The sequence below is a fragment of the Pholcus phalangioides genome, unplaced genomic scaffold (genome assembly GCF_987345545.1).
Source record: "Pholcus phalangioides strain wild (caught in Gottingen) unplaced genomic scaffold, Ppha-v1.0 ptg000005l_1, whole genome shotgun sequence".
Lineage (NCBI taxonomy): Eukaryota > Metazoa > Arthropoda > Arachnida > Araneae > Pholcidae > Pholcus > Pholcus phalangioides.
In genome coordinates this window covers 2,901,831-2,914,670 of record NW_028301598.1, presented here as the reverse complement: position 1 = coordinate 2,914,670, position 12,840 = coordinate 2,901,831, and the positions used below count along the sequence as shown (strand labels likewise).

Sequence of the window (12,840 nt, the reverse complement as noted above, 5' to 3'; positions counted from 1 at the left end):
CTGACATGTTCTTCCATTAGTTCTTGAATGTTTGCCTCATTCAAATCCAATCCACGTTCAATATTGCAATCAGCCCACAATTTTTCAATTCCTACAAAACCTGATATTCTATGGGTATCTGTAAATGATGTTCTTTGTAAAGTAAACCCAGTAACACCAACAGGAAGAATATATCAAATTCCTGGGGATGATACTGTAAAAACAAATGAAGCGTTCAAAAAGACAGTGTAAATCTTAAAAAATATACTGTTTGTATCAGGTTTGGCAAGTGACATTTGAATGTATGTGTTAAGAGTAAATTTCAATGTGTACATAGATATATTAAGAATAAAGACTAAAGATTTATTTATGTGTAAGTTATGTATATTTCCACTTAAATCTATAAATTTTACAAAAATGTCAATTTTTTTAGTGAAATATGTATTTTTGAAATTTTATAAAGTAGTAAACCCATGACAGTCCCACTTTCATACTTAGGGAATTAGTTAACAACAATGTGAAGTGTTGAATATAATTTTTTGAAAAATTTTGAAGATGCGCTTTTTCATAAATTCAAAATTTTAATTTTAATTAAAAAAAAACATTTTATCTCAAACCCATATTATGTTGTATATCATAGGGAAGCCCATAAAAAATGCTGCAAAATGACACCTGTCCCATCATTTTAGCTTAATTAGGGGAGTTGCTACAGCAATTTGAAATTATGGCCGTGGGGTGTTTTTTAGTGAATTTTGACAACTTCACATCGCCATATTTTCAAAATGGGTTGACATATTTTAATGAAATTGGGTAGTTTTCTTTATCTACATGTACGCTACCTCTGTGCCAAGTTTCATCAAAATCTGAGAAGGGGAGTAAAATCACTGTGTTGACTTGACACAGAATGACCCGTATACCATTTGAGTTTATTTTCAAAAGCCGGGGGGGCAATGGTGCACCCCCCCCGCAAATGATGAGCCTGCTTCTGCCCCTTCAAAATCCAATTGAATGCTGGCAAATAGCTAAAAAAAAAAGTACAGTAATTTCTGGTGCAATGAACGTCAGAACTTTGCCACTAGACTTATCCTGTTGCCGAGATCTCTTCCATCCCAGCTTTGTGGATCAATACAGTACAGTATACAAAGTAGTATAATCACTTTTTCAAGGTCGCGTGATCTTTATGAACTGTGGAAAGAAGGGAAAAAGAAAGAAAGAGGGGGGGGGAAAGTTTGAGTTTTTTTCCTTTTTCTTCTTGTAACTAGGAGGGAACACGTCCCGGACGCATGAACCAAATTTTTATGCATGTTTTTCTGAAATCCCAGGTAGCGCGTGAATGGCATCTCTGTAGCACCTGCCCTGCTTGGAGGCAACTTGGGTTCTTGTATTCTGGGAGTTTTGACAGAGATTGGTCAAAATGTGTGTAAAAACAAGAGATAAAAGTGTTTCAGAGTGAAAAAAAAATTTCTTTGAGAAAAAAAAAAAAAAATAGGCCTAATTCCGAAACCTGAAAAAGAGAATAAAAAGGCAAGTTTTCTGAAATGTAGGAGGATGCTTGAAATGACATCAAAAAAGGAAGATGTCTGGCAACCCTACCATTAGCACAAGATAAAAGTATGTATTCATTATTTAATCTGCTTTGAAATTCTCCTTCATTCAATTGTGAAGCTGTTTATTTCAGCATTTGGCCAGTTCTTGTATTTTTTGCAGTGTTTCTTAATGTTTCAAGAAACTCGACTTCAAATTTTGGGACTTACCTGGAACAAATTGAATGATTTTATGTGGAAACCTATGGGTAATCTCATTTCTGTTAATGAATGTGATTATGTAGGATATCCAGACCACAGTTCTGTTAGGTGCTAAGAGTCTTGCACTGGAAGAACATGTGCATTAAAAACATTCAAGTTTATGCTCACAGGAGGAGATACTAGTATACCCAGCATCAAAGGTGAAGCCAACTGATCTAATGTATATGCGTATATATGAATTGACATCATCATGCCCCCAGCAATCATCATTGGGTTCAAACCCTACCGTCGCCGCAGTGGTGGTCAGTTGAAGTCTGTTTTCTGTGATTCCCAACTTTGAAGAGCAAATTGTTAAAAAGTCGCGCCACAGAGAGCAGCAGGCCTCCAACGTACAATTATTCAATCATTACACTTCAGCCATAGTTAGAAAACTTGATGGCAGATGGCAGCACTACACATAATAAGCATTACCCAAAAACAAACTTTACGTTAGATTCACAACATATACAGTCAAACCTCGTTAATGAGTCACTCTTGGGAGAGCAAAAATATGACTTAGTAAGCGGAGTGACTCGTTAAACAGAGTAAGCCATGGCTGTGCCAATTCCTACCCGAGGACAATTGGGACTTCCGTAAAGTGACCCGGTAAGCGGAGTGACGTGTTAACCGGGTGACGCACTAACGAGGTTTGACTGTATACAACTGCATGCGTTAGGTTACATTCACAACAACGTACACACACATTCGAGCATGTACCAATTCATTAGAAATTCCTTGAAGGAATGTGTACGAGGCGCATGTACAGTTGAGTAGTAGTAGCAATCGTCATCATGTCCCCCCTCCCCCTGTAGACTTCCAAGTCTATCTCCGCCTATGTTTAAGCTGTCCTTTTTTTTTTTTTTTTTTTTCTTAGCCTAATCTTTTATTTCATATGAAATGACCCAAAGCTTTTCTTGAAGAAAAATAAAAGTACATCTGGAAAATGATTTCAAGGCAGATATAAATTAATCTAGCTTATCTTAATGGGGTTGCTGTATTTTTGAAACATATGACATCCATATTTTTATGGGCATCTTTTTATCAGCCACCTCGTTGGGCATTTTGCCTGTTGTGGCGTTGTATTTGTATTTGTATATTTGTATTTGTATAGCTTGAAAAACAGATGATGATTGCGTGAAAATTCAAAAAGTGTTCCGAACTTGTAAGATTTGAAGGTCTTGTTGTGATGGTTTTTTCAAAAGTAATTCTGTTGTCAGTATTGCTACTGTGAAATGCTTAAAAGTGTACTGAATGCTTACATGTGGATATAAAACTTGGCTAGCCTGTACCATAAGGCTTTCAGTAGTTCTTCTCTACGCAGATGCAAAACATTGAAACATTGGCTTCAGACCTATCAAGACTCCATACTCCCAGGTGTTAATGAGCAATACAAGCAAATAATATATATATACACATGTTTTCAGGGCTGGACAAATTCCAGACACCGCGTTACCATGGCAACTGAAAAATTGAGATTGCCACCTAATTTGTCTTTTTTTATGTTTGTAACTGAATTGAAGTCTCAGGATCACAAAATTTTCTGAAATTATGTTAGCCTGTCTGCTAGTAGGGGAAAGGGGGGTCCCATAGAAGTCAAAGAATATATATTTTTTGGATCAATTTTGTCTGGGGGGGGGGGATGCTTGGCGCCTAAATATTTCCCTGATTTGCCAAGCCCTGTTATCTTTACCGGTTTTATGACCAATTTGCCTCAAATTTTACTCATAATTATTTTTAAGATTTTTCTTTTTGAAGCAAGTGATTTATCATAATTATATATATATTTTTAGATCATGTGCATTCAATGAATTGTGGCAATAACATGATGGAAATACCCAGAACACACTATGGCATCGTCATCCCCACCTCCGCCAAACACAAGACCAGCAGATGAGGAACTGCTTTGCCTGAGCCCTCAGGAACTTGTGCGTAAATTGCGCAAAGCAGAGTCGGAAAACATAAAACTCATGATGAGTCACGGTAATCTGATTAAAGAGTTCAATCAGCGGATGCAGGTAATTTGATGTGTTTGTGATTAAGATTTGTATATATATGCCGGGGCGGCTCTTGGTCCGTGCTACTTGTGCAGCCAGATTGGGCAGCGCTCTAGGTGGGATGCCAAATCCAAGTTGGACAGATGAATAAAAGTTTTTTTTTTACTAAAAAACCGTAGTCAGGGCACCATAAATAGGTTCAGCATGGATAAAAAATATTTCTCAAGCCATCCCTGATTATATATGTATGCATAGTGAAATTATAATTATTAGTTCATTAATTAAATTTTTAATATTAATAATTATTAGATAATTATTAGAATTAACTTTTTGAATTGTGATTGATTGAGGCTAATAATATTTATTTGAAGATGACATCACTCTCTCTCTCTGCTATTGATACAAAGGTTTTAAGAACTGCCTGATGTGAAGATTAATTCAGGAAAAAAATTCAACTGCCTCTACAGGAAAGCAAACCCACCTCCTCTCACATGCCTGATGAGAAGACCAACAGCTCACATGTTGGCTGAGTTAGGTCTGACTGTCCATCTATGGTGCTGTTCAGTGCATACAAGCTCTAAGGATTGAAGTTTGCTGCTTCTATAGTGTGGAGGTGTAGCCCTCTCACCTGGCATGTGAGAGGATGTGGGTTTGATTCCCCATAAAGACAATTGAATTTTCTTTCCTGAATTTATTTATTCAATATTGTTTGATCGAGGCCAAAAACAAGAGGATGCGAAAGTTATGTATGATGAAAATTATGATTGATGGAACAGGAAAATTCGGAAATCGTAGTACAATCTACAATATTTGGTGGTAGGTTGTTCCAGTCGATAATATTTCTTGGGAAGAAGCTAAATTTGTGACAATTTGAAGAAGCCAAGATGGGCTGTAATTTTTGGGAATGGGTGAGTCTAACAGAGAAATGTGAGGGTTTAATTAGAATGTTAGAAGTGTCGATATTAAAAACCCATGGAGGATTTTAAGAAGGAAAGTTAAACTAGAGATAAGTCTAAGAGAGGAAAGCGATTGGATATTTAGTTGGCGTTTGATCTCTGATATGGAGACAGATGAAGACCAACAGTTAAAAATGAAGTGAATGGACTTATTTAGGATAGATTCTAATTTGTCTATGTTGGTTTGGGTATGGGACTCCCAGGCTTCACAGGCATAGGAGAGAGCAGGGAGGATATATGTCTGGTAGCACAGGCAACGGACATGACGGTTGGAGTATTTCAGGTTACGATGAAGAAAAAAGAATTTTTGGAGACATTTATTAAAAATATGATCATGAAGATTCCAGCGGAGATCAGAAGATATTATAACGCCCAGGTGTTTATAATGGGAAACCTCGGAGATCAAAGAATTGTTTATCGATTAAGGGAAATCGTGGGGAATTCTTTTTTACGGGTAACTTTCATAAAAACTGTTTTGAGGAGGTTGAGTTGCAATTCCCAGGTTGAGTTGCAATTCCCAGGTTGAGCACCATTCGGAAATTATGTTAAGGTCACGTTGGAGAGATTCTTGGTCAGAAAAATTGGACACTGTGATTTGTAAATGAAACAATCATCAGCGAAGAGTCTGATATGGCAGTTTATGGAGTCGGGTAGATCATTTATATAAATAAAAAATAGTAATGGCAAGAGGACTGAACCCTGGGGTGTGCCAAACTTGACATGAAGAAGTGGTGAGTTCTGGCCCTTGAATGAGGCAAACTGGCTGCGGTTAATGAGGAAGGCCTCCACCCATTTAAGCAGTTGAACATTTGAACCGAGGTTTGAAAGTTTTAGTAGAAGTTTATTATGAGACACCCTGTCAAATGCTTTAGAAAAATCTAGGAAAATGATATCGGATTGAAGGTCTTTATCAATGGTGTATGTTAAGTTATGTATGAAAAGTGTTAAGTGGATAGATACAGATAACGACGATCTATATCCATGTTGGTTAAGAGAAAAAAAGTTAATTGAATCGAGGTGGGTGCGGATTTCCTTGGGAACTATGTGTTCAAAGAGGAGATGATTGCAACAGGTAAATCAGTATCCCACCCTCTAAAATTAAGAGGGTGGGACACTGAACCTGTTTTATGGATGGGAATTATCTTATTAATTTTCCAGTCAGAGTTTAAGTTAGATGTGTTCAGTGAGACGTTGAAAATAATGAGGAGATAGAAATTTCATCTGTGCAGGATTTCAGGATATGATTTGGGATCCCATTGGGGCCAGTAGAGTGGGGTTTTAATTTTTTTAGAAGATTCAGGAGACCAGCTTTAGAAAGAGATGGAACTGGAGTGTTGTGAAGTGAATCAGAAAAGAAGTATTGGGGGGGGGGGAAGAGAGATCAAAGGAGAAAACAGAAGAGAAGGCCTGGTTAAATTCGGAGGCAATATGAAGGGAAGATGTTAGGTTCGAGGGGGAAGGTTTGAGCAAGAAGGTGCTGGCTGATTTGGGGTGGAGGAAATTCAAGTATCTTGAGGGATTTGCTTTTAAGATAGGTAGGCAATGAGTTGGACAAGCAATGGGATTTATGGTGAAAAATTAGGTCTTTGAGGTTACGAGTGGAGACAGATTTGGTTTCTGAGACCAAAGGATAGTCATTGAATTTGAGGTTGGAGACATCACGCCAAATTTTTCTTTTCGTGAAATAATGAATAGTGATGAATAATGTCGTGGTTGATCCAAGGGTTTAAGAGACTTTTGGATGAGGAGCATTTGGAACAGTGGCTTTGCATTTTTCGATAGGAGCTTTGAATTTACTCCAGAGACATTGAATATCGTTGGAAGAGGAGATGAAGTCAGGAAAATGAGTACAAAGGTTATTTTGCATGAGACGGTAGTTGGCCTTATTGAGTTTTTTGGCAAGTTTAAAGGAAGGGATGTTATGATGAAGGAAGAAATCTAAAAAGGGAATTTTGTGCTTGGAATAGCCATCAAAAACAGAAAAATGAGAAACCAGGATTTTATTGGAAGCCACTATTAGTTCTAAAGTAGAGATTGAGGGATTGGGTATTCTAGTAGGTTCCATGACAGTTTGGACGAGGTTAAATTTGAAGATGTCAAGAACTCTATTGTTACTACAATGGTTTCCCAAGAGGGATTGCATATTATGTCAGCCTATGCTGGGTAAATTCCTATTACCAGCTGAATGAATGAATGAACGCCAGAACTTTACCACTGGACTATCCCGTTGCCGAGATCTCTTCCAGCACAGCTTCACAGCAGTCTGGAACACTTTATTTTGTAAAAAAAAAAAAAAGGAAAGAAAAAAAAACATACAAAATTTTTACAACTTCTCCCCCTCCTCCCCGGGCAATTGGGTACTGTTTCATCCAATTGCCAGCTATAATTAGAAGGTGTGAATTATGAAATCAGTCCAAAATTATTTCAAGTTCGATGAAGTAGAGAGGGTCCGAGGCAGGGGTATGTAAAGGGAAAAAATTGCAATGGGAGTGCAGCTGGGATGATGCCATTCGGCACAGACAATTTGAATATTTGATTCAAGATGAATTTCAATTAGGGGGAATAGAACTGTTAAAAACAATGGCAACGCCTCCTCCACGGGTATTTCTATCGTTATGAAAGGCAGCGAGAAATTTGGTGACAGAAATTCGGAGTAGCTGATATTATATACTATGCAACCATGTTTCTGTAACCGCTAGGAAATTGGGATTATGAACCAGCAGGATGGATCCAAAGGAAAAGATTTTATTGATTATGCTTCTTGTATTAACAGTTCCAATTCTGGAGTGGTAAATGGGAAATTAAGGAGGGGCATGAGGTGAGGACAAAAGGGGGAATGGTCGAAGACAGAGGTTGGTCAGAGGGAGGGATAATACTGGAAGGGGTGTCGGAAAAAGGGGATAATGTCATCAATGCTGGGATCTCAAATGTATTTGATGTTATTGAACTAGGGCAAAGTTGTAAAAGAGTAACTTTCAATTCTGAGTTGCAAAATTTTGGGAAGCCCCTCTCAAATTTCCCAAGAAGCATGCGTGTCTCAGGTGAAAAGTCCTCTGCTATTGAAATACTAATGTTTTTAATTTGAATGTGTTTTTAAGAACTTCAGTTTTACTTTTGAATTTATTAAATTTAATTATTGAAAGTCTGGGACTGGGGATTCTTTTAGAGCCAATTCTATGACAACGGTTGATATCTGAGGCAAAAATGTAAAGTTCCAAAAGATTGGAGCAGCATTTAATTATTTTAGACTCAAGAATTGAGGTACATTTAATGTCCGAGGCCTTCTGTGGGATGCCACAAAAAATTTATATCCTCATCAACCAGTTGTTAAAACCTTCATATAGTAGTATTTACCAGATTTTACTTGTGCAAAAACCTAAATAGAACCCAGCTATTTCTTTGTGTGCATTTTTCATTTGATTGGAACACTTTACACGAATGCTTCAGGTCCATCTGCATGAGATTCGGAATTTAAAAGACGTCAACCAGCGCTTCCAAGATGACAATCAGGAGCTGAGGGACTTATGCTGTTTCCTTGACGACGACCGCCAGAAAGGTAGAAAGCTGGCTCGAGAATGGCAGAGATTCGGTCGTTACACGGCTAGTGTGATGAGACAAGAGGTGTCTGCCTATCAAAATAAGCTCCAAGAACTGGAAAACAAGCAGCAGGAACTGATAAGAGACAATCTTGAGCTGAAGGTAACATTACAATTTCATCATTACTTATATATATATGTGAGTGTATGTATGTATTATCTATATCAGTGTTTTTCAACCACCTTGCCTTCTTAATAATAAAGCATCAGTCAAAGTGGGCTGTGAGTAGATCTCGGTTTCATTTTTGCCCATTTATTTTGCATTAGTAGTGTGAATGACCGGGACTTCCTCTGAAAAAAAATAATAAACTGTGCCGCAGTTTTCCAAAGATTGAGAACCACTGAATTATATAATATACAGTCGAACCCCGATTTAACGAATCATAAGAAATTTACCATTTTCTTCGTTAAATCTGTAAAATTAATCAGCACCATAAATACACTCAAAACGGCTAATTTTAAAAGATACTTACTTCTGGGTTGCTATTGCAACTTATTTCTGACAAAAATTTAAAATATCTATATATAAACTAAAGAATTTTAAAGTTTCAGGATTCATAAAAAATTGCTTTATAGAAGTTTGTTTAGTACATCGAACATTTTTTTAAAATCAAATTCTGTCGAAATTGACATTTTACAAGAACTAATCAAACAACTCTTTTTCTTCAGATGACCCACCATTCTTTGCTCATCAAGATAGAGCACACTCTCTCTTGAAATAACTTCTTTATTATGGTATAACTAATTCTCTTTACTGAAATCTAAACATGCAAAACAGCACATTGTTTTATGGCATTGATGTGCACTTATTGGGCACTGAAACTTTCCTACGTACACTCTAAAATGGCTTTATTGCCGCCTCCACTCAAAAAGGAACAGAGTCCTGCTCTTCCTTTCTTTGCTTGTTTCTGGAGATGAGCTGGAGTTCAAATCCTGGGAAGTCAAATCTTCTCGGATTGTAGTTTTGGGTGACAACAAATGAGAAAAAAAAATTGGGATAGTTAGAAAATCAGGGAGGGTATCAAAAAATCATGATCAAATCAAAATTTTATTTTTTTTATTAAAACTAACTGACTGCTTATTAATTAAAACAAATCTTGTTATATATAATCACTAAGAATGCATATTTCCATATCACCTAACTGCTTTTTTCTCTTAATTGCTCAAATTTAATTAAGCATTAATGAATAAATTACAAATGAACTACAAGCAAAAAATACGAACACAAAAAATCTGTGTTTACGTAACATGAAAGGTCAATGATATCAAATTAACTTCATGGAATAAAAATTTTTTTTGTTGATCATGAGTCCCCTGTTAAAGTGAATGAGTGGTAGCAACTCAGTATCACAAATATGGTGCAGACATCTCAAATCACTTGATATACAACCAAACGGCCATTCTGAATGAACTAAATAAAACAAATTCTGTTGACAAGTTTGTTTCTTGTGCAATTGGTGGATGTGTTTCGGACTTTCATGAAATGTTGCGTAATAGTTTACACATTATTATTCGTTCACAGATTTAATGAGTTTTTGTAAAAAAACGAGAAAACTCAAAATTTTAATACGTAACGTCAAAAGTCCAATGATATTTATGTTGGTACAACATCTATTATTATTTTGAATCAGCAATTAGGGTATAGAATTCATCTTTATACAAAAAGTATCTCCCTGATTTTTAATCGAGAAACCCTAGTGCCACAATGTGATGCATTGAAAATAATGCAGTTTAGATAAGGGCTAGGTTCAATTCCCTATATTTTTCTTCAATTTTTTTCATCCACAAAATCCAGTTCAAATCTATATTTACCCCCCTAAGATCTTCTACACTTCTTTTAATCAAGAACGTTACCACATATCAGGAACATGCTTACCATACCAGGTTACTTTTACTTCAATATTATTGAAGTTATGTAAAGAAAAAGCAAAATTTGAATTTTGTGATTTAAATCAAATTATTTAAATTGTGATTTTAATCATGATTTAAATTAAGCTCATTTATATTGGTGCACCCTGTAGAAAATAATTTGTTACATTGAGGATTTTTATTCTTTGAATAGAGGTTTGAGCTGTATTTTCATCAGAATTTCGGAAAAAATTTGTTAAATCAAGCAATTCAGAGTTTGTTGAAAAGTTGGAGGGAAAATGTTTTCAGTACTTCACTTCTAAAACAGTTATTTCAAATAACTGTATAGTTTGAATTTTTGAAATGATTTATAATATTTCGATCTTAGACATTTTCAATCATATTTTGATATATATTACAAGATAATAGTACCACAACCAATGACTGACTTTGAATAACACATAGCAAATGCTTCAGTGGATGGGTTCTTAGCAGGAATAACACCTCTCTGTGTGTAGCAAGGTTCCCTCCTGATGAATTAGGTTCCCCCCAAAAAAAACCATAAAAACATGAAGCAAAGTGGATTCTAGAACAATTTGAAAACACTCCAAGACATCCATGACCAATGTTGAAAATGAAAAGAGTTATGAAAGAGCTTATTGTTTTCATCTTCTAATTAAAATTTAATATACAGTAAAATCTCGTTAAGTCATAATTTTTCTTCAGACCCTTCCAACTCTCATAGACCACAATGTTATTAAACCCTCATTTACTCGTCGCTAATTTCGGTCAACTCGTCACTATGAAAAAGTTTGAGAAAGAGGAGCAGACTATTTTTATGGCTCCCATTAAAAAAGAGCTCGTTAACAGCATTGCCATATGCTTAAAAGTCACCATAAAATTCTATATACCCAAACGAAACAGTTTAAGAAAATTTAAGTAACGGAAATTACGCTGGGGAAGTTCATTTTGGAACGTTCGGGACTGTTCAGGCTAGATCTCATTTTTGCCTGGGCTCCATTATAGAAACTGGACAAACTGCGAGACACCCAAGCTCTGTCACAAGAAGCAACTCCGGACTTAACTCCGCTTAAGCCGTCATAATTTTTCGATAACTTGAGGTGACGACTTATCGAGGTTTTACAGTATATCGTTTATAGGGTTTTGTCACAACTTTTATTGCCAAAGGGGTCATTTAAGTACTACGTCAGCATCTATGGGGAGGGATTTTCGAGTTTGATGACGGGGGAGGGGGTGTTGAATGATGCTTACATCATCAACCACCCTTTATAAAAATATGAAATATTGTTAATGGCATCTTACTTGTTATGCCAAAAAAAACTTTTCCCTGGTTTGTGGTTATCTGAACTAATAATCTTCCTATTGATAAGTCCTCTATAGAGCCCCATTAGTGATCTCTAAATGTTCCATGGATCTTTCAAGTGATTTGAAAATGTGTCTGGGCCGCTCAAGTGTTCTAGAAATGGGTTACAAACCACTTAAGTGCTCTAGAAATTTGTTGTGGGCTCTGGAATGCTCTGGAACTGTGCCTCACATCACTCAAGTGATACATAATTATGCCACAGATCACTTAAGTAATCAGGTAATGTACCGTGGGTAACTTGAGTGATGTAGAACTGCACTGCAGGCCACTCAAGTGCTCTAAAATTGTGCATGCCACTTAAGGGGGGGCCGCTAAATGTGTCACGGACCGCTTAAGCGATCTGGAACTATGCCGTGGATCAATCAAGTGATCTATAAATGTGTTACAGGTCACTTGAGTTATCTGTGAATGTACCACAGGCCTACTTAAGTGATCTGAAAATTTGCTACAGACCACTTAAATACTCTGGAATTGCGCCATGGGCCATTGCGATCTGCAAATGTTATGTAATGTTTACCTGTAAATGCTTAGTTTATTTTTACAAAATTAGATTTGAGTTGGTGGGACACATCATGCAGACCATGGGCTTAGCATATATGGCTTAGAGGGTGGGTCACAATGAATTTCTTAAAGAAAATGTTTGAGTTCTTAGCCTTCAAATAGCATTGATAATATAAAGGTATTATTGACATATAAGGGTATTTTCTTAAAATATTTTTTGCATAAACAAAATCAATTTTTGATAGTCTGGGGTGCATAGCAGTCCCCCCCCCCCCCCCTTGTACATCTCTGATCCCAATATGCATTGAAGGGTAGGGGACAGAATTGATAAAATTTTGTTGACCGGAAGGGGATCAAGAATGGCTAAAAATCTGCTGACGTAATACTTGAATGGCGTGAAAATGGTAAATGACCCCAAAATCATGTAATGATCAAAGCAGACTTTAATGTTTTTCTTCATGACCTATATAGGAGCTCTGTTTGTACTTGGATGACGAACGTTTGAGAGGAGTCTGTAATACCTGTGGAGGTCTATTAAGCGTGAGAAGAGATGATGGTGATGGAAGCAGTTCTTCCACAAACAATGAAGAACTGACCATGTTGACTCCTCCGATGAGAAATTCCATCTTTTCATCTCATAGAATTTCCCAAAGCCTCGATGATGCAATGAACCGCCATAGATCTGTCATTAACGGTTAGTTGAATTTTTTTTTTTGCTAATCGTTATGAATAAAGTAGCGTGACTGTCCATCATGTGCTCTTTTATAATCTTCTGTGAGGAATGAGTAAATGTCTAAA

General features: G+C 36.5%; 1 protein-coding gene across 2 annotated transcripts in view; it reads left to right on the top strand.

The window, feature by feature from the left end:
- Ccdc85 (coiled-coil domain-containing protein 85) overlaps positions 1-12,840 on the top strand; it is a 34,000-nt gene that overhangs the window by 1,214 nt on the left and 19,946 nt on the right. For both annotated transcript variants that reach the window (XM_089232112.1, XM_089232113.1), the window contains exons 2-4: positions 3,554-3,778; positions 8,161-8,412; positions 12,514-12,736. In XM_089232112.1, coding sequence (XP_089088238.1) covers positions 3,611-3,778; positions 8,161-8,412; positions 12,514-12,736 — 643 coding nt within the window. In that variant the 5' untranslated portion in view covers positions 3,554-3,610. The remainder of the gene's footprint in view (positions 1-3,553; positions 3,779-8,160; positions 8,413-12,513; positions 12,737-12,840) is intronic.